The following is a 22,677-nucleotide window of genomic DNA, read 5'->3' as shown; positions in this document are numbered from 1 at the left end:
AATAACTTAACGTATATGTGTATGATGTTAAATTTGCTATAGTATTGCAAATCTAGACACATCCTGAACACCTTGTATTTGATGTCCTGATAAACTGGGAGGCACATGGAAATTAAAAGCAGCATAACACTGCAACAATTAAGGCAGGCTTTATTATTTACTTATATCTACAGAAATGCAACCTCAACTGTACTAACTGAAAGAATATGATTTCTGTCGTTATAATTAATTAATCTACCAAAATCAGCAGATTCAGTCCTGATTCCATTGTCTCTGTTAAACGGTCCTCCAGCACGAAAAGGTTACACTGTCATTTTAACTGACCTCCAAAAAAAAAAAAAACCCCAAACAAAACCCACCAACCCAAGAACGTATCACAAAGTAAAACCTTGCTAAGACAGTGCATAATTGCTAGAAAATCTTTTATCATATATGAGAAAAAGAGTGGAGAAAATCAAGTGAGGAAGTTCAAGCAGCCAGAACGTACTCTTCTTTGACTACTCAGAGCAGCAAAACACAAAATTCATTGCTTGAATAAATAATTCAGAAGTTTCCGATAACAAATATAATTCGTTAAAACATGCAATTATAAATGTAAGTTTTAAGCTATAATTTCAATTCTCAACTACAACTTTTAATCCCACATGGCAAGAATGGAGGTGGTAGAGTAGCAATTGACTCATTTAGTTTTCTTGTAAGATGTTCTTTACATTCAGAAGTCTTGCTGCAGGGCAAGGAACCAAACAGACATGGGATGACTACCGATTGCCAATGTGACAGAGCAGATACATACCAAATTAACAAAAATCATTATGTGTTGGATGCTGATTACTAGCCTGCTGAGCCTGATGTCACTTACCTGTTGCATTATGAATAGTACTCTGATCAGGAAAAGTGTTGGCCATTTGTTGAATTACTTTTTATTGAGAAACTGTCAAGACTGCTATTTACAACTATAAATGCTGATTGCTTCTCAACTATTATTTCCGTTCCCATCTCAAGAACAATGACTAACACACAAGGGTCATAAAATGCAATAAGCAAGAGTCAGATTTTTTTTTTTAATTATGTTTTAAGAAGACAAACCCTGATGTCAGAGACCATTCTCCCTGGTCTAATCTTACTTTTTTTTTTTTAAAGCAAATTTTCAATTAATGTTTCAGACTGGGCAATATCTCTTCTGTTCCTCTCCAGGCTCCTTGTCACATAGGTGACAGTCTATTTTCTTTGATACGCACTCAACTTTGAATGCTCAACTTGACAGGCTTCAGCCACCTTGCCTCCTCTGTTAAACCCTTGGCACTAGGAGGTGGGGAAATCACTGCGAAAAGGGGTGTAGGAAAATACTAGGATGAGCGTTCTAATGTTTTCTCACTAGTAGTCCTTCAGTGCAGTGCTAAGCGCCTTTCCTGAACAGAACAACATTTAAAGCACAATACAAGAAGTTGCCTTGAGACAGGCTCTAGAGTACCCACTGAAATATTACATGAAATAGCTCTTGCAACTGGATACAAACATATCCTTAACATATCATCCAGTATCAGTGATGACAAACCAGTAAGAGAGAAATAGGCATGAATACGGGAATATCTAAAAAAAAATGAAACAAGAAACTAGCTTATCAGCAAGAAATATCCAGCCCACACTTCACTAGTTTCTTGGAAATCTCTAATTCCATAATGAAAGTTGGAAAAATACAGTCCATTTCTTCTCATGATACAAAGAGGTACTTAAAGGAAAGATTATATCGATCTCTCCAATTAGTAGCTGAATGAGCTCAGATGCTCATTATGACTTTATAGACAAAGAGTTTCAAGAATATAATGCAAAGACACTGTTTGTTTCCTGTATTTATATGGAATCTTAACTGTTACTTAGCTATTTAAATTTAAAAAGTTCCAGTGTAGTTAAATTCCCTGATACAATTCACTTAGAAATACACTGATAGCAAGCATCTATTCTATCAAAAAAATGAAACTGCCTTTCATTGATTCCTTCCATATCTCCTTCTTTAGACTATCATGCAGGCCACAACAATTGTACAGACAATGACAGAATACTGAAGCATCTGAATTTGAATACTGAAGCACTAATATTACAGCAATAATAATAGAAAGACAAAATAGTTACTTTGCCTAAAAGGAAGTAATCAATTCTGAATCTCATTCAAATTCGTGTTTATAAATTTATAGTGTATGCATTTTATTATATACAAAGGTTTCAAAAATTACCTAATATGGAGAAAGCGTATTACTCTTCAGTGAGGTAAGTGTTAAATGATAAAAACTGCTCCAGTGCTGACACAATACATAAATATGCAGTATCCATTAATCCATAAATCTGAAAAGAGCTAATGTAAAAGCGTGAATAAGAGCTTTAGAAATAGTCCTTTTACTTCTCCAATTATTTATATTGCGCTATATTACATGAACATAAACATGTCTATCTCTGCAGATACACAACACAATGCAGATTGTAATTCTACTTGTAGAATACAGAGTCATAAATTTTCACTGAAATGAACAGGAATACTTACATGAAAGACTGACATGAATGTTAGCAAGGGTCATTTTACTAACACTCTGATCAAATGGATCTTTGGTAACTGCTACCAACGATATCAAGATTCTTTATCTTCTCTTCAGCTACCAAATCAGTTAATTATTATCAATAGTTCATAGTGAATATGAATATTCAGTTCTAGAATACTGTTATAAACCCATTAGCTATAGAAAGAAAAATCTTTAACTTGTTCTGAAAATTCTAGGTTGGTACTAACTCTAGTTATACTCAAAACAATTACTCATTTTCCCCCCCCTTTTTTTTTTTTTAATTTCCCCCTCTGGTTCCCCTAAGTGCTTGAACCAGATCCTCCACTGTAACCAAAAAGTAAATAGAGAAGGGGAGGGAAATAAGTAAAGCGATCCTAATTTTGCCTTCTTCAGGTTCTCAGAGTTAAGTTGTTTGTCACTAGTAGCTAAGGCCTTTAGGCACGTTAATCATGCCTGTGCCAATTCACTGCTTAGTATGAGGAGGTGACAGGTGCTGCGAACAAGGCAAGGGCAGCAGATGTTGTATATCTAAACTTTGTCAAGGTCTTTGACTCAGCCTCCTTATCACCAAATTGGTGACATACCAGCTAGGTAACTGGACAACAAGGTATGTTGAAAATTGTCTGGACTGCCAGGCTCAAAGTGTCACATGTAAAGTCCAGCTGGCAGCCAGTAACAAATGGCTTCCCTCCGGGTTCTGTTTAATGTCTTCATTAACAACCTGGATGACTGTACAGAGGACATTTCAGCAAGTGTGTGGATGACCATAAATTAGGGGGAGTGGTCAATACACTGGAGGGCATGGCTGCTACTGAGAGGAACCCCAGGGAGGCTGGAAAAATGCGATGACAAGAACCTCAAGGTTCAACAAAAGCAAATGCAATCTTTCATCTAGAATGTAGTAACTCCATGCAACAATATAGCTGGGGACTGACTGGGAAGCAGCTCTGCAGAAAAGAAGCTGGGGGTCATGGTGGATGCTAAGCTGACCATGAGTGAGAAATACACCCTTGCAGCAAAGAAAACCAACTACATCCCAGGCTGTTAATAAGAGTGTAGTCAGCAGGTCCAGGGAAGGTTTCCCCTCCCCCTCTATTTGGCACTTGTGAGACTGCATCTGGAGTAGTATGTCCAGTTTTGGACTTTGCAGTACAAGATATACTGGAGTGAGTTCAGCGGAGGGCCATCATGATGGTCAGGGAGACAACTACCAGGTAGGAGGATGCAAAGACGACAGAGATGAACTCTTCTTGGAGGTGGACAACAAACAATAGCACAAGAGGTGCAAAGCAACAGACACAAGTTGAAACAGTGGAAATTCTTTTTTTTTTCCCCCTTCAATTTTTTTTAATAAGGGTGGTCAAATACTGGAACAGTTGCACTGAGAGGTTGTGGAATCTCCATTCTTGAAGGTGTTCAAAACGGAGGTGAACAATTTTTCTGAGCAACCTGATCTGATTAGATCTGCTTTGAGCAAGGAGTTAGAACAGATGGGGACCTCTGGAGGTTCCTTCTAACTTAAAATATGCTACAAATCTAAACTTCTGTATAAATATTCTTATCTTGTAATTGATTCTACACACATTGGAACTCTTCACAGAATCCCAGCCCATAAGTATCACTTCTGTCTGCTTTCCTTAAGTACCTTGTGATTTCAGACTATAAGTTTTATCCACTTCTGAGGGAGAGCAGTCAACTGGAACCCAGGCATTAAACCCTCCCAAGGACTCCCAGGTCTCTGAAACCAAGATAATTCCCAAATGGAACCCAGACCCTACAGACTTAAATGAATCCTACATCCTTAGAAATGAAATTTCATTTCTAACAACTCTATTACCACACCTCTCTATAGCCTCCTAAATGGTTTGGTTTTCTTTTCCAGTTTCAAAGCCTACCAAAATTAATGTGAAATGACAGAAGTCCAGTAATCCTCTGTATAAGGAAGACACCAAGTCTGAATCTAAGGAATGACCCAACGTGAGCTGTGAATATATATGAACCACAATGAAGGAAATTTATAGTAACAAAGAGAGTGTGAATATAGCAGAAAGTAAGGATTGTTGCCAGAGAAACAGAGATAAGCAAGGATGGTGTTGCTATAGCAACTGGGTGACATCAGTTTTCCTATTCAGTGCACTAGGTGATAATGAAGTGGCAAAACAGCAGCTTCTCTATCTGCCTGCTTCCCAGAGGTGGGCAGAACCCCAAGTTTGATTGTTTCACACTTAAGACATGTCTAATTAGGAGGTTTACAGGTTTCTTGACATCACTGTGTTAGATCTTCTAATATCTAGTTCTTGCGTGGGAGTCCAAGGAGAGGCACATTCACTCCAAAACAAGACAACAGCCCTTTCTCTGTCCCTCGGGAGCGAAGCATTCTAAAAGAGAATGAGGACAGTCAAGGAAAAGATGGAAATACGGTCCATCGCACAGCACTGTGCCTCTCAGGCACCATCAGGCCACAGCTGATCAGCCAGCTGCACAATGAAATTTAGTACAGGATAAAATAAATCAGGTTATAACTCCTGCCAAATTAATGCTTATTTTTAAGCTTCTACATTTTTCAAGGATAACGGTGTCCCCCTGGACCACCTTGCAACATAGTGTAGAATGCTTTAAAGACAGTTACTTTAAACTTTTTTTTTTAACCTTGAAAAACATCTATGTTTGATGAATGAGATATCCTCTGTATTGTAGAGAGGGGGAGTAAATGGAAAAGAATGGGTGATAGTATAAATAGAGGAGGAACAAGAAAAAACTGCATAAAAACTATTGATAAAACATATAGAAAAACAACCAATATTTGCATTTCAAATAATAAACACATCCCCAACTAAGGCTTAGTCTTGTCTATATCAAGGACTGAAGAAGTTGTGGTTTCATAGCTGTTGCAAAGAAATCTACAATGTGACTTGACTATTGAATCTTTATTAAAGGCCCAAACCTTCAATCCACCTAAGCCTGGGATATCACTCCTATTTATTAACTACACAACAATAAGCAAGGTCTGGACTTAACACGTTGATAAGTTGAGAGCTTTGTTAAATGAAATGTTTGAGTGGGTGCAACTCTAACTTCTCTGACTACTCTGCAGTACCAGTCTACCTGAGCTAGCTTTAAACTGGGTTTCTTAGACACCAATAGCTACAGGATCAGTCAACTCAGTGCAAGCTGCAAAATCTATCAAGAAGCTGAATAAATACTCAAATAGCTCACAGTGAGTTTCTGGCTGCAACACTTACGGTGAGACAGACAGATAAGATATACACACCCACAAGCTAGCTAGCCTGGGCAGAGCAACATTACATTGTGGTCACAGCAATGTCTCCATCATAGATATACAAGTAAGAGAGTGTCCAGGCATGAAAAATTAATATTTTGACAGGATGAACAAAAGAGAAAGTCTCATACAAGTGAAGCAAAGTTCTTGTGAGGAACAAGACAAAGGTTTCCTAATACTGACACTATTCCCTCCTGTTTAGATTGTGATAATAGCTGGCATTATCTAAACTTCTGAAATTTTTAATATGTTTGATTTATATGAAGTTGTATAAATGCAACTGAATTTGCATAATGTCTTGGTATTTGCAACAGCCAAGAGGGGAGAAGGAATGATACAGAAGGAAAAGTATCTGACAAGTTTCGACTTCTGATCTTTGATCTCACAGTTCTGCCTGGTGAGGAAGTAATTATCTGCAGCCAGAATTGAATTTCATTCTCAATCCAAAGGTGACAGTCCTGGTGGATGTGACATGAACATCTAATGAGAAGTCCATCTGTTAACATATTGCCTTGTGGCAGAAATACTATCTTGGGGCAAGACCCTCCTTGGGTCTGACTACCCTGTGACAAGAGTATTTTGCCATTTCAAGTGTGTAATAAAGGCAGAATTATTATCTTCCATATAAAACCACAGAAAAGGACAAAAGGGCTTTGCAATATAAGTCCAAAGCATCACAACCAAGGCAATTTCAGTTCAGACAAACTCATCCCAAATTCACTCCTCAACATGCTTGTGTACTTAAGAACAGAAAACAACAAGTGGCTTTTAAGGAACTAGAAAAGAAGGAGTAGCACCCCTATTTGTGCAGTTTCAATATTTCGAATACAATTTGGGAAGACGAAGAAATAGCTTAGCAGAGAGAAATATTACTCAACACTAGGACTGCCCATAAACCAATTATAACTGCAAACTGTTTATCAAGTGCTCATCTGTAAGTATCAACAAGTCATGGTGTGCTAATATAGAGATATATAGCTGCAATAGATGTATTGAGATACATTTCTTGAGCTTCATTCTTAGCATTTAAGTTCTGGTAAGGATGGTTTTGGATTGCTCTATACTGCAGTTCCTAAGGGCAAGAGCAAGGAGACGTCTTCAATATTCTATGTCTGTCTATAGGATACCAGAAGCACTTAATCATGTCATAGGTATTTAGCAATCATTTAAAGTTTTTGGTTTTTTTTTTTTTCTTTTTAAATGTTCTTTGCTGGTACCATGGAATCATTTCACTACCAAAGAGCTGGGTCCTGCCAGCACACGCTAGCAAGGGACAATGCTATTGCTGAAGTTTAAAGGCCATGCTAAATCATTAGCCCTGACACTAATGAATTCTGCAAAGTGTGGTCTTCCAGACAGTAGCAATTTCATGTACAAGAAAAATTACAAAACAAACCTTATAAATCAATACTGCAAAGCTTAATCAGGTTAATTTTTAGAAAAATCAAATTAGCTTTTTCAATGTCATTTTATAACAGGAAACTTTTTCCGGTATATCTGAGAAGTGCCCTGAATAGAAGCTTGGGTTCAAATTTTCTAGATCACTGAAGTCCTTTCAAGCAAGAATATCAGACATGCAGCCATCTCCTGGATAGCAGCCCTTTCTCACACTTCACCTTGTTCGTAAAGTGACATCTGATGAACAAAATACCTAAACACACTTTCGTTGCACAAAACACAACTAAACTGCAAAATGTTTTGTCTTGGGAAGTGATGTAAGGACTTACAATAGCTTTGTCTTTTTTTCCCCCTCTCCAGAGACGGTGGAAATCTTCTCATTGCAATTCTGTCACCACCTTTACACAAAATAACGCAATTAGTAAAATAAAGTCACTGATTTCAGTATCTAAAAGATACATAGTATACACAACTATTTCCATGGGAAACTATGCTGAAGATTATTTTCATGTAATCCCTCATGCATTTTGGACCAAGTAATTTACTAGCTTGTGAAAAGATGAGAATGAGTAGGGGGAAAGGTTTTCCCCAGGACTGAGCGGCAGAGGAGAAAGGGTATAATTAGAAAAAGATTATATAAACATAACTCATCTAGAACAGCATTTCTCCTCGAGATGGTATTTTCAGAGTTCCGAATACCCACTATTACACAAGTTGCTCTGCAAAGTAGATATTACTGTCAAAAAAACACAGCGGAATTTATGGTCTATTCTAAATGCCCATGAAATCATGTGGAATCTTTATACCAACAGGTTTTTGGTCAGGACCCTACAGAGTTAGTTTATTTTGTGAAACAGGTGACACATTGAGCAATTTTGAAAAGATGAGACCTGGCATTCCCCACCTGCAAACCACCTGTATCTAATTATCACAACACTGATTAGAATAATTATCAAGAGATTGAAGCAACAAAACCTGACTCTTACAGTGCATTTTGCTCTTTTGGAAATGGAAAGACAGGCAAGTTACAATGCAGTTTAAATGAATTTGTTTCAGTTACCTCTAACATCTGACATCAGCTGCGTAAGTGGCATTTGTCTTTGTGCCATGGCATCTTGAGTTTTTCACTGAAATAACATACTATACAGGCCATATGAAAACAAGTTTCAAAAAACAAGTACCCAGTGAATGATATCAGAATTTCTGATAGTAATGTGCACCAAAATGAAAATGCTCATTTTCTACAAGGAAAAAAAAACACCTTTGAGAGTTGGTAAATAAGATATATTTCATGCATGATAAGATGCATTCTATGCACATTGAAACATCACCCTTTTTGACTGACAAAAAGCAGTAAAATCAAAAAAGCTGTTTCATTTACAAAGTAAGTACAGGTAGAGCATTTATTTTATAATTTCTTAAAATAGGTCAGATATATACAAACACATTCAAATACAACCTATAAAGAAACATAAAGCTTTTTCAACAGACTCGCACAGAAAATCTCAATAACATTCTGGGATACTCAGTCATGTTTCTTTCTGCATAGGTATGAAAAAGTACTCCACGGGTTACCTCCGAAAAATCATCATATAGTATTTCTCTTGCACTCAAAACACACACATATATTGCAGTATTTCCTTTCTAATAAAAGGAAATCTTGTTTTCTGATGAGAAGCTCATTTCATTTTTACTAGCTTCTCTAGAAGTATCAAGTACTTAGGAGTTAATTCTTATTCACATTTTTCTAATAAGGTGTCAGTACTTCTAGGAATAATAAAGTTGACCCAGCTGGAATGAATCAAGGTATTTCTAATAACCTGACTCATGCTGATTTATACAAAAATCTTGCTTGAAAGTCTGAAAAGTACATAATATTTTGCATTTTCCTTACACCAGAACTAAACTGCACTTTCTAAAAAAGGTGAAAGCAAATAAAATGCAGAAAGGAAACACTCATTAAATGATACACATATTTAACACTACCCTACACTCACCTTTCATCACGAGGAATCAAACTAGAACACTCTGCGCAGTTCTGGAAAATATTTTGCCAAGAAAATGCACTATAGACAATCCAGAGAAAGGCACAGATTTGTGAAAAAAGATACCTAAGTTGATTTAGCTAGAATTCGGTTATAAAGTTTTAAGGAGTATAAAAATGAGAATATTCAAATCGTGACTTCTTAAGTCTATTGTTCTCAAAGGATCATTACCAGTGTGACCACAGGTGAATCACAGCAAAAAGAACTTGGTGCAGTTTGCTGGAATGGAATAAATCAGAAGAGATAAAAAGTTAGGCTCGCAAATCTTCCCATCCCTGAAATCTACACAAATACAGAGGCTTTTTTCTTAAGAAACCTCAGATCAATAGACAATACACAGTAACATTAAACAATTATTCACTAGTAGAACAGATCAGAAGAATTTAGTTGGGCCTTTTAAATTTCTAGTGTCAAATCTTTTTACTTATTTTTTTTCCAAAAAATTTACATTATATATGTTTACATTATACTTTTGCTAAAGGAATTAATATCTTTAGGCTATTTGATTTTTCTGTAAACTTTTATTACTGCAAATATTTGACATAAGATAAAGATGAAATAACAAAGTTTTATCTTGTGGCTAAAGCAATGAACAGGGACTTTTTAAGATCCTGATTACTGTTTCAAAGCTTTGACTGAGCTTCACGTGTGTATGCACAACCAACAATGCCTACATCCCAATCCCATGCCTATGAGGCTTCAAAAATTACTGTTTGAGAAGACACTTCAATCATGCTACCTTTCTAAGCATGTTCCCCAGAGGACTATCCTTAATAGACAGCCTGGCTCACAGCTTCCCTCTTTAAGACCATGTAACAAGCAACATAAAACTGAAAACTGAGATACATATCAATGTCTAAGATACTGTAAATCAAAGAAAACAAAAGAAAACAAAGCTCCAGGGCCACATCCTTCTCACTGACACTCCACTTTTTGGAGGAGTCCTAAGGAACCTCTGTAGTCACACAGGCAGGCTCTTGTTTGGATCATCAAAATCCTGCAGTAAGACTTCTCAAGATGCATGAAATACTGAAATAGTGAGAACAACCACCATCACTAGTCTTGCTCTTTTGTGGAATATGTTTTTCTCTGTCATGTGATCATTTCTGACCTGGACAGACCTCCTCATGTGACTGACCACAACAGCCTGTAGCTATAATCATTGTGAATCCATTTGACAGCACCATTTCCTTGGTTTGTAGTAACTGATGATGAAGTTTTATTAGCACTGTTTCCACCCATTTGCCTGCTACTGACATGATACTAATGAAGAATAATAAAATGTGACATACAAATGGAGCTGTTATGCACCAAAACCCCAATGAATAGAAGTACGATATTGCTTGCTCATACAGTTCTTACAAACACAGCTGTACCAAATATATACTCTGCATTTTAAGAATTACAACTGAATAGAGTGAAGTAAACTTATCTCATTAACTTTTCAGGTTATCAATGTATCAATCAGTTCAAGCTGAATATGGAATTCCTGAATAAGCAACTAGTGCGTGTGATCATCACATGAAGAGCCAGCTATTAGGAAATCTACAATGATATCCAAATCCAGAAATGGTTATCAATTCTATAGTCTGAAAAACAATGGAGCAGAGTGATGCGCAACCCAGTGGTGACCCCGACAGCCTCTCACATGAAGTGCAGATGTAACAGTTAAGCCAAACAGAATTATATATGGAGGTGAATAGACAGTCCAATTATCTTGAGTATTTTGCTTTCTCCACACTGTCCTGTGACCTATGATCATTATCAGTGTTATACTGATGCCCCAGTACTGTAAATATTACCAAGAGTGAAAATGGATTAAAAGTCAGATGAAATTCATATTGTTTTTAATTATTATTAAAAAAACCAAAAAAACCTGGGCTATCTTGCACTATTTAAAAAATCCACTGCACTAGATCATATTGGAATACAGGGTGTACTGTGGCCCCACAGTATCTTGGGGGCTGTTTTACTTCCCAGATCAATGACAAAAACAAAAATTAACCAAACAAATACAAATATTCTAGTTCTGTTCTTCCCCTCTCCTTCTTCCTTCCCCTATTCTCCATGAGCCATGAAGACACAAGGATCACTTTTGGGTACTTAGGGAAAGCTACCAAACTGGTTCCCCAGTTGTTGGGCGATCCTCATCCTCTATATAAAACTGCCCAATCTGGAACAAAAAGCCTCTTGTCTAGTATAAAACATTCCAATCTAAAGTGTACTTCTACAAGAAGGCACAATTACTTCTCAGAAGCAACAAAAAACCTCTTCTCTGCATGAATGTTGTTCTTTCCACTTAGAAGGAAGGGAAAAAATAAATCATCGTTTGATTCCCATCTTTCCCACAGGGAAAGCAAAGCACACTCAGTGAAGGTCATTTTTCACCTTCTCCTTTGATTTACCACATAATTAACCACAATATGAGGTCTGATTTTAGTTCTGCGTTCCTTATGGCCTTATTATTAAAATAGAACTAAAACATTAAATAGACTTACCATATTAGATTTTTACAATTCTTGAATTCCATGTAGCAGGGCCATGTTCTATGCTTAATAAAGCACTAGCCAAACCTCTGACCTCATTACAAATTCACTGAAGTGAATTCAATAGAAGAACTGGAGAAAGACAACATGCAAATTTTCATTTAATTCAGGAAAAAATATATATTTCCATTTTTCTGTTATAAAATATGTTCCTCATACATCTCCATTTCTGGCCAAGTTTAAATACTTTTAGTCATCAATGCTTTGAACAGGAAATTTTTGTCAAGTGACCTTTTAAGGTTTTTTTCTTTCCAAAAAGCAGGTTTTTGGACTAGATTCCTATAAGTTAAATCCATATAAATCAAACTTGCAGTAAAAGGATGGTTGAATCTGTCACTGAAGTAAAATGTTATATCTGTTGCAATATGACTCTGGCAGTTAAACCTTCCTTTGCAATCAGCAGTACACAGTAAAGGGAATCTGAAGAGGGAGGGAAGCAGCTGTATATAGTTGCAGGAGACAGGTAAGGAATGTGTGAATCTGAACACCCCATCTCTCAGAGTGCTTTGCACTTCTTTTGGAAGAATAACAACGCAATGACAAAATCTTTTGTAAGCAATGACGGGTACTAGGCAGTTCTTAGCCGTTTGGGGTCACTGCACTTACAACTTTTTCTTCCCTCCACTTGCGGTATGAAACCTACCTCCCTAAACTAATTTTTTTCCTGTGTTTTTATCTCGCTTCTTTTACAAGCACAAAATCTGTTACTGGTGTGCTTCTTGCTGCTCTCATAATCTTCCACTTCCTTCATCATACAGTTTCGACTTCTACTGTACACATCTGAACTGTGCTATTAAATGGTATATAGCAATGAAACTGTAAGAGAAGCTTGTTCATTCATACAGTAAACCCTGAGTGTTTGCAAGATTCCTGCTATATAGCCTATATCAAGCATGGAGAACCTAGAAGCTTTCCTAGGCTGCGTTAGGTATCCTGAGGAGAACCAGCTCAGAAGTCCAATTAGCAGTTGATGAGTCCTACTGAAATCATTGGTATGTCTCAGTGTATTAATAGGCCTCACTTTATAGACACACTTGTAGAAATATGGTCCAAATGTTAAAGAAGCTACAACTACAATATTGATTTTGACAAAAGTTACGGTATTTTACTCAGTTGACAGATGCTACTGAATTTCAGGTTCAAAATACTTCATATAACTTGAGCAATCTCACTCCAGTATGATTAATTAGAAAAGTAACCTAGTAGCAACAGCATAATTCTAAAACTTGTGAAACCATCCTTGAATAATCTTGGAAAAATTATGTATCTGCTTTGCTCTCTGTAAAATGGAGATGATGGTACTTCCTTCCATATAGGGGTACCGCGCACCTAAATTTTCTTAAGCCTCTTAAATTGCAAGGCTGAATATATGCCATTAAGGATTCTTTATTAAAAGTTAGATGTAGCTAAGCACAAAACCCATTTAGAATCACTTTTAGACAGCACAGTATAGTTCTTAACAGATGTTTTGCATAGGATGCTTTTTGGATTACTGGGTTGCATTACTCTTGTTCACAATAAATTAAAAATAAAAAAGAAAAAAACATTGGTCCTAGATTTATAAACTATAGCAAGATATTAAGACCAGTATCTATACCTGTGAAAAGCAGCAAGTTTTATTGACTAAATGCCTTTTTTTTTTTTTTAAACACCAGAGCTGTTTATATAATCATAAAACCTTTCCTTATAACAACATCCAATATAACTTAACTTAGACACTAAGGAAGGTATTTTTGAACCTGTCCTTTATGGCCATATTCTCCAGAAACCAGTATTGTTCAGAGATCTTTCCCAATACCTACAGCCTAACAGTCTCTCATATGGATAAAAAACCTCACAGGAACTCTGAACTCTCAGGTGCTTACCTCTTCGCAGATGGGAGTATATCTGAAACAGAGCTGCATTTTATTGCAAAGCATCAGAAGCAAGCATCTGTTTCTAGGTTTCATCTTAAATTTTGTTACATTAAAGGGGGAAAAAAAAAAAAGAAGGGGGGTTGGGGGGAAGATCACCACAGTAGTTATGAAACATAGTTTCCATTATAACATAATGCAGTCATATCCATAAAATGTTACGACACATTCAAGATTCATAGAACAACCAGGAGTCTTTTTTTTGGATACGTGGTATGAAACTGATGCAAAAAATCTAAATCTGCTAGGACAGAATATAGAGCACTTATATAAGTGCTAACAAATACTGTAAAAGGTTTTGCATTTAATGAAGTTATCTGCATGGCTAAACTTCATCCATATTTTAAACAATTTTCCAGTTCTTACAGGCATAGTATTTTTAATTAGTGATACCTTTGCAAAATTCCGAGAAATATAACTTGTTTAACGATACTTTTTTCTTTATGTTAACAGCCCTTTACAAGTAAGATCATAATTAATTTTAAAAACTTTTAAGAAACTGTGTACCTTGCTTTCACAAGTCTTTCATATAACCCTGACAAGGATTCTCTCACACATGTTGAGTGAACGGCTTCTGCGCCTTTCACTGCTGGTGAACCCAATGTTAGCCACTGCAGAAAACTGGGATTAGGACCGTAGCTAGGGTTTGGTATGATAATTCATGCAGTCAGCTACTTGAATTTCATACATCATTTGCATAAATCTCACCTAGCCTGTCCTCATTGTGAGCTGCTTACAAAAGATTTTATGGACATTTCCAGTGACTTTTAGCAAAAAACATGCTTACCTGGGGCAATCAAAGAACAAACCAGATTCTGAACATGCTTCCAGGTATGGTTGTAATTAAACAAAAATAAAAAGTGCAGCAGCAGAATATTAATTACACATAATAATACTATCAATTCACCTAAGGTCTGAACCAGGGCTTTTTTGATACCAAATTAGTGCAGAAGGATGGGCTAAATCAAGAGTTCTATAAAGAGGCGGATGTGAAAGGAAACCAAGTATGATCTCAAGATAAATTATATAGCTTTTTTTTTTTTTATAAACACTTGCAGATAAATTGTACTGCTATACTTCAACGTGTAAATATAGCACAAAGGAAAACTTTATTTCTATGAACATTTACCAGACACCAGGTGTGCTTCTACAAATGACTCAATTACATCAAAAATGTAGTTGTGTGAATAAAGCTACAAACCCTGCTGCATGTGCTTTAGAAAATACATTATTTTTGAGAAAGATCACCTATGACACCAAAGCTTACTCTCCTAAATGAAACTCAAACCAGGCAAACCCAAATGTGTTAACAACGTATATATTATGTTTTGACAATTCAAAATTCTGCAACTTTATCTGTATAAACTTTTGAGGTACAATCCCATACTGGCACTTCTTTCCTTTGATGACAAGGCTTTGATTGAGACCTCTTAAGGCAAGGACCATTTCCTTCACGTTTAGATGATATTTAAATCAAATAATGTTTTGAAGGAGGAGTGAGGAAAACAGAAGAAATAAATTTATTTTTGTAGAAACAGATGGAGAAAATGCAGAACATTGTTATATTTCATGAAATTGCTTTCTATGTAAGAAATAAAGCACAATTTATTATGTATTCATTTTGCCCATCTGCTAAGTTGATCATTAAGACAATGAATTCAGTCCATTTCCTTCCCTCCCCAGCTAAGCAGTGCAATTATGGTTTTAGAACACAGCTACTGATACAACCAAGTTTTTCCTATTAGTCTTTATTCCAAGTATTTTCGCATTAAATAGCTCTAAAGGCTTTCTTCCCCTCTCTGTTATTTTGTCTTCCAGTCTCACCAGCTACTCTTCCGTATTTTCAGACTCACTCTCTCGTATGCACCCAAATGCTTATCTTTTTTGCCAAACTATTGCTTCTGGTCTTTCTAGAAATCCTATTTTTCCCTTTTGCACTACCAGCTTCCACTTCAAGAAGCTCTTACCACAAAACTTCATTTCTGTTCAGTGCTACAAAGGAGCAGCGATTTGGAGGAAGAACCTTTTCTGCTGTTACATTTTTTTCCTGTATTAATTGTGTATGTGAGAGTATATGGTACAGAGGACTTGAGGAGAGCAAAAAATGGGGAAGATCCAACTAAGATTTCATTGTCAAAGTTGATATAATTGTCAAAGCCTCTTGATGACAGGCTGAGTTTAGACTTAGATTCTCCAATAATTAATACCTAATATCTCTTTAAAGATACAGAGGCTCAGATGAGAAAGTGGGGAAAAAAATATGCTTCGAACACACTGGCTCAGTGTAACAGCCCTTCTGTTCAACTCTGCCTGCTGCATCATAACTTTTTAAAAAACATCATTTGGAACACTCATAGATAAAACCATGGGCTTTTATGCCTTAATCAGAGTATAGATGAAAGAACAACTGATCTCTCTCTTCATTGAGTGAAATTAATTGTACAAAGAATAGCCCACTCAATCATGCCTACTTACCTACACATATACAACTACAGCACTTGGCATTCAATTTTCTTTTGACCAATTTCTACTATGTTAGCTAGACAACTAAGAAATCTGGATCAATTCTCTCAGTCAGAAAGGAACACAAGTACTTCAAAGGAAGGTTCCCACCTACATGGCAAGCCTTAGTGGATAACAGGAAAACATTTTAAGAGTCTAAAAATTTGTAGGATTTATATCGTCAGTCTCTTTTACTTTAAGTACTCCCCTTAAAATGATTTCTCTAGCACTGTTCACATTTAGGCAAGTTTGGCAATCTGTACAGAGAATAAAAGAACAGAATAGCCAGGCACATAGGAAGAATTAAGTAGCAAATACTCTGGAAAAACAGCAACAAAACGAGTCTAAAAATCTACACAAATACTCATAAGTTGTATTATTTTAAACAAATATTATTTCAAACTTTAAATCTCTTTAAATATAAGTTACTTATATGAATTTTGATAAGAAAAAAGGGTCAATTCCTTTAACTAGCATGCAGTCAGATGTTTGGTCCTATACAGACATGGGAAATACAAATTCACCCACAAGGAATGAAACCCCTTACCTTTCTCCAAACAAGAACTGCAAAATTTGTGATACATCCTTTCTACACGATGTTTATTTCGGCTTCAGTATTATCTCCCTGATCCTTCCTTATATTGTCAGTCTGTCCTTCTACACAGCTCAGAGCAATCTGCAGATTACCTGAGCTCTACTAACCCATGGATGCTTCATGAGCTGAACAACATAGTCTCTTTACCAGCAAGCCTAGTAAAGTCTTAATGACAAAAAGAACCACCATTAAGTTTGTTTCCATCACAATATGCTACAGTTCAGCTACTTTAAAGTATGGTTATAAGAAAGTAATAAGATTTTCAAAGACAACTCAGCTCACTAAAAACCTGATGATACAAGCAGTAGTACCATTTAACTTGGGCTAAAATTAAAAATGTATCAGTAAAGTGACACAGCAGTTTAACAGCACTTAATCTCTAGGCTTACTCACCTTCAACAAACCTGTTTCAGAAGTATAGAGTGTTTTGCACTGAGGGTGGCCTACTACTCAGTTTATATATTAACACCTAACAGATCCACTTTTCCCAATCGTTCTGTCAAATTATCTTACTCTGAAAAATTGCTTTCCAGTCATTCTTCAATTTTATACTCTTCTATTAGGTGTCAAATTATAGTCTAGTTATTCTATACAAACCTTATCTCCTCACTGCTGCCAGTCTTTCATACCCTCTAGATCAAGACCTCTTTCTTAAAATTTATGTGTCATGCACACATTGGATACATCAGCTCAAGTAGTTCTCTAAGTTTCCAGGTTGTCGATGCAATCTGTGACTTCATTCCACTCCAGCGCAGATTAAAAGGATATGCTGACAGAGCCTGGAATGACTCAAGATATTTTAACTGTTCTTTTCTCAAAAACTTACATGTTATTTCTAAAGATATGCTTGGCCTACCGTTAGTTTTCACTGTTCAGAATGCTCATCAGGTTCTCAAATCCCCATCATTTTAACTTGTAAATAGTAGGTTAAAAGACAGTAAATTGTCACCTAAGGTGTCGTGGTTTAACCTCAGTCGGCAACTGAGCACCACACAGCCGCTCGCTCACTCCCCCCCCACCCGGTGGGATGGGGGAGAGAATTGGAAGAGCACAAGTGAGAAAAACTCGTGGGTTGAGATAAAAACAGTTTAATAATTGAAATAAAATTATAATAATAATATGATAGTAATAATAATAATAATACACAAAGCAAGTGATGCACAGTACAATTACTCACCATCCGCCAACCGATGCCCAGCCAGTCCCCGAGAAGCAGTGTCCCCCCCAGACAGCTTCCCCCAGTTTATGTACTGAGCATGACGTCCCATGGTATGGAATGTCCCTTTGGCCAGTTTGGCTGTGCCCCCTCCCAGCCTCTTGTGCACCTCCAGCCTTCTCAGTCAGTAGAGCATGGAAAACTAAAAAGTCCTTGGCTAGTGTAAGCATTACCTAGCAACAACTAAAACATCAGTGTGTTATCAACTTTGTTCTCATCCTAAATCCAAAACACAGCACTGTACCAGCTACTAGGAAGAAAATTAACTCTATCCCTGCCGAAACCAGGACATAAGGTCAGTGGTAGATTCACCTGCCAATCTCAGTAGAAACAAGATCTTGCACTTACAGACAGGAGTTCGTCTTGGTAGTGTATTGTAAGTGGATGTTGCAGTGAAATAGGTAATGCAGAAGACAGTGAGGCAGAGTCTGGTAGTTCAGTTTCTAACATTTCTATATTTCAGAAAAGAAACACTTTTTTAGTTCTCTTGTCCTATGCTATATCTGGCCATGCAAAAGCATTGCCATCATATAAGTTTGAGAGGCAGCTTTCAAGTGTTTTCTTCAAAAACATGACACTATTGGCCTTTTTATCTCCTTTACAAGGTTAGTGATGCTGTAATTATGAGAAGTTGTAGGCTAAAGGTGTATGTTACACAAGAAAATGCGGTTAGAATATCTAACAGACCAAAAATCTCACCTGGAACAAGACAAATTGAGAGCTCTATGACAAGACTGAACTAGGAAACTGACTCAAACCCATATAGCATGCTCAACCACTGGATTAACCTTTTTTGGTTTTGTACTGTAATGAATATAAACTAAACACGTTCATTAATCTAAAGCAATCATAGTCAAGCTTACTTTAATATTGTAGAAAGAGCAACTTTGAAAAGCAAACATTTTCCCCCCCAAAAAGCCTTTCATCTGCAGTGCAGCTGTATACAAGTTCTGGAGAATTTATATGTATATAGAAATTTGCTTCAAGGAAAGAGATAACTATACTAGAAACTGCTTGTTTACATCCGATTTTTCAATCAAAAAGAATAAAAGTTTTTCCGCATATTAAATGCACAAGAAGTTGTGTTTTAAATGAGCACTTATCATTGGAATTGATAATTCTATTAAGTACCATCTTTATATTAAAATTTTTCCTGGAATCATGCTTGGAAAAATACTTCTCAAAGACTTAAGGCTTATGTACTATTTTTTCATAATTATACATATTAGAAGCAAATTATTTTATAAAAACTCTTAAAAGACTGTGTATGTTTTGACATTTTTAATTGAGCATGTGTTGTAAAGTAAGGCTTGCTTTCTTCTCTTATCCTGTTTGTATGCAGTTTGTGTCCAAAATACAGATTCTGATTTCCAGGGTTCAATACCATTTGGGGCAGTTTTTTCCAACCACATTTCTAGCCACATTAGAATATCTAATGGGATGGAAAATAAAAACATTATGACTATTAAAACCACAAAAAGGCCTATGTTTCTTCCCACACCCCCCCCCTTCTTTTTTTTAGTCTGTTTCTCCCCCCCCCCCCCCTTTTCTTTTTAAGGAACAGTGTATTCTTCTGTAAAATATAACATTTTAGCGAGGTTAATATCAATTGTGAAATATGCTAACTCAGTAAATCAAGACTTTTTATTGATAATGTCCTTGTTATTTACTAAGGATTTGCGTAACATGGAACAGTCACTCCTGTGAACTATTGCATGCCTTGACAGCACACAAGCCACTCCGTACCAACCCCACATACATTCTCCTAGTACACCCAAGAACGCCTACCTGCAAGATTCCTTGCTGCAGACCGAAAGCATGCAGCAAAGATAGCTGGCAGAGTAACTAAGATGTTGCATTTCATATTCTAGTTTAGCACACTCAATTATCTGTGCTGACAAGCTCCAAGGTTCTGAATAATTTTCATGATCAGGGATGACCTGAGTAGAGTTTAGATGAGATACCATGGGAAAATGGATCTGTCACAAGATCACTTCGGAGGTATAATGTGAAATTGCCTTAGACCTATTTGAAGTATGCTTGCTGACCATAGCAGCACAGAGTCATTCTAGGAGGCAAGAACTCTGTTCTAGAAAACTAGACCTGTTTCTCAAATTACCTGATCATCCTCACTATATCATTGTCATGGAGGTTAGAGGATGTAGATAATAAACAATAATAAATTATACATGTCTCCTCCACAACATGGAAACCCTAAGGCTCAGGCATAAACAGTTACAGCAAGAACCAGGATCTTATCTTCTCTAACACTTCAAGTATAAGGAGCTAAAATACTACTACATCTGCAATTTACATAGTCAAGATTCTAATTTGACTATTTGCTGGGTTAGAATGGTAACATTTTCTTGGATTCACAAGTTCCCTCTAATAACGTACTTAAAATTATTTTAAATTATCTTTAAAAATTAATTCTAATGAAAGCTGAAGATAGAACGGTAACCATAACATCATCTTAATCTGGCTTTACACAGAGCATCACAAGAGTTATACAGAACTTGCATCACCATCAATGATCAATATCAAGCCAAAATAGAGGCAATCTGGTCCCATCTACAATTTTTTTCTCCCCTTTTTGTTATTGCAGTAGTATAACTACAAGGAATAGTAGGAATACCTAAACCACATATACCTCAGTATCAAAAAAACAAGAACATATTTCAAAGCTATTAAAATAAGATAGTTAATAATATGATTTCTGGTATTCAAATTCTTGGCCCTTGCTCGCATTATAATATCTCATCTTGATCTGTATGACAATCATTTATCACATATATGAGAGAGCTGTAATTAGCCACATCATCACAACCCTATTTTTGGTAGCACAGGTGTAGAGCAAGCAGCTTTTGTCAGCACAGTTATGTTAGGCACAAATTATACCTCAGATGCCATAGCTGTGTTTGTAGAAGCTTGTTTTGGACACCAAGCCAGACCATTCAGCTTCTCATTAATCCTGTTTTGGCAGTCACCCTGACATTAAAATCTTCATCTTCGACAATTCAGACTTCAGCTTTACTGCCAGGCATTAAATATGCTATTCCATTAACTCCTTGTGCAAATTCTCAAACAATAAAGGCTGTAAATGAAAAAGTAGTTGCAACAAAGTGATTAGAAGGTCTACTTCCACAAAAAACACCCCAACAAAAACAATCCACAAAAAGACAATACAAACCAAACATACTAAAAGCACTTTATCCTCTCAGGATAATGTGCTCCATATGGCTAAAACAATAAGAATGCCAGTCTTTGTACATCAAGGAAACAGCTCAACAGAATTCAAGTATACTGTTACTGACACAAATGGTTCACATTAAATAATTTTCACCAGAAGTTCCAATTAATATATGCTAGCCACAAAGTTTTCTAATTGTAATCAACATGCACATTACATCAATTCAGCTCAGATGCATTCTTTGTTCAGCTTTCTAGCTGTTCTGACAGAACGCCTTCAAAAAAAAGAACTTGAATAAGACAATTATAAATTGAGCTAAATGCCCTTTTCCTCAGTACTTACGTCTGTCTAATCTATACAGTTATCACTATAGATGTAAGAGTAGCAGTGATCACATTAAACTACAAAAATTATATTCACAAAAGCAAGAAAATTAATAATTAAGGTTGACGCTTTCAATTCATTCTATCTACGCTAGACACTACAGTTTTCAGAGCTTGCCAAATTACCCACTGTCTGAAGACTCAAGCTGCATCACAGGATTCAATAGAGACTGAGAATGATCTCAGTTTGGAGTCCTTACTTTCTGAACTGTACTTGAAATGATATCAATCAGTAGTCGTTCATGTGACACTAAGATTTGCTTTTCAGTGAATTGATTTTCCATTCACAGTATCCAAAATAGCCTTCTGCACAAGTAACAGTTTTAAATTCTGATTTCATGCAGATGTTAGCTATGACTCCATGCCTACTGTGCATCTCACGCACTTATTCCACCTTTTTATCTGGTACAGGGAGTATTGGGTACCCCACTCACTGTTGAGTACTGACCAGTGTCCTTAGAATTCTGCAAGATAAACATTATTAGTCAGAGGTAAAGCAATTTTCTTTTTTTCCATGGAGAACTGACATTTTACATACAGCTTGATTACATCCATATTCTTCCAAATATATTTAAAGCCACTGAAGACTGAAGCAAGCAGTAAGCTTTGGCCAAGATGCAGCATTCCACTGTATTTATCCATTTGTGAAATGGATAGACTCTTATTTAGAGGACAAATTAAAAACTTGGAAAAAAAAAGTCAGAATAGGCTCAGGTCTATGTAATACCCACTAAATGTTTAGGCAGAAAAAGCTTTCTGACATTTAAAAAAAAAAGACTGAACCTACCCTCATGGTTTCCCCGATTTGTTTGCATTGTTCCATCATATTGATTAAAGTGAGTTACAAAATAAAACTTAGAAGTTACTTGACAGGATTGCTTGCATCAAAGTGAGAAGAATAAAGCAGGCAAGAACCAGGTGAGGCTAGAAACTGTAGGCCCAGGCCTTGGTTTTACAGTTCTAAATGTCTGTTTTAGCTGTTGAATGCCTGAAACTGGAAAGAAAAGGTAGGAAATATGCATATGTAAATAGGAAAGCAATATAAATATGCCTTTCA

The 22,677-nt window shown here is 36.3% G+C and overlaps 1 protein-coding gene across 1 annotated transcript in view; it reads right to left on the bottom strand.

The window, feature by feature from the left end:
- Nucleotides 1-22,413, bottom strand: part of LONP2 (lon peptidase 2, peroxisomal) — a 144,088-nt gene extending 121,675 nt beyond the window's left edge. The window contains 1 exon segment of the mRNA XM_009320342.1: nt 22,408-22,413. Within this exon segment, the coding sequence (XP_009318617.1) occupies nt 22,408-22,413 (6 nt within the window).
- Between the last annotated feature and the right edge of the window lie 264 nt (nt 22,414-22,677).

This window comes from Pygoscelis adeliae, unplaced genomic scaffold, assembly GCF_000699105.1.
Source record: "Pygoscelis adeliae isolate BGI_AS28 unplaced genomic scaffold, ASM69910v1 Scaffold62, whole genome shotgun sequence".
NCBI classification, from domain to species: domain Eukaryota; kingdom Metazoa; phylum Chordata; class Aves; order Sphenisciformes; family Spheniscidae; genus Pygoscelis; species Pygoscelis adeliae.
Note: the sequence above shows the minus strand (reverse complement) of the source record. Positions and strands in the feature narration are given on the sequence as shown.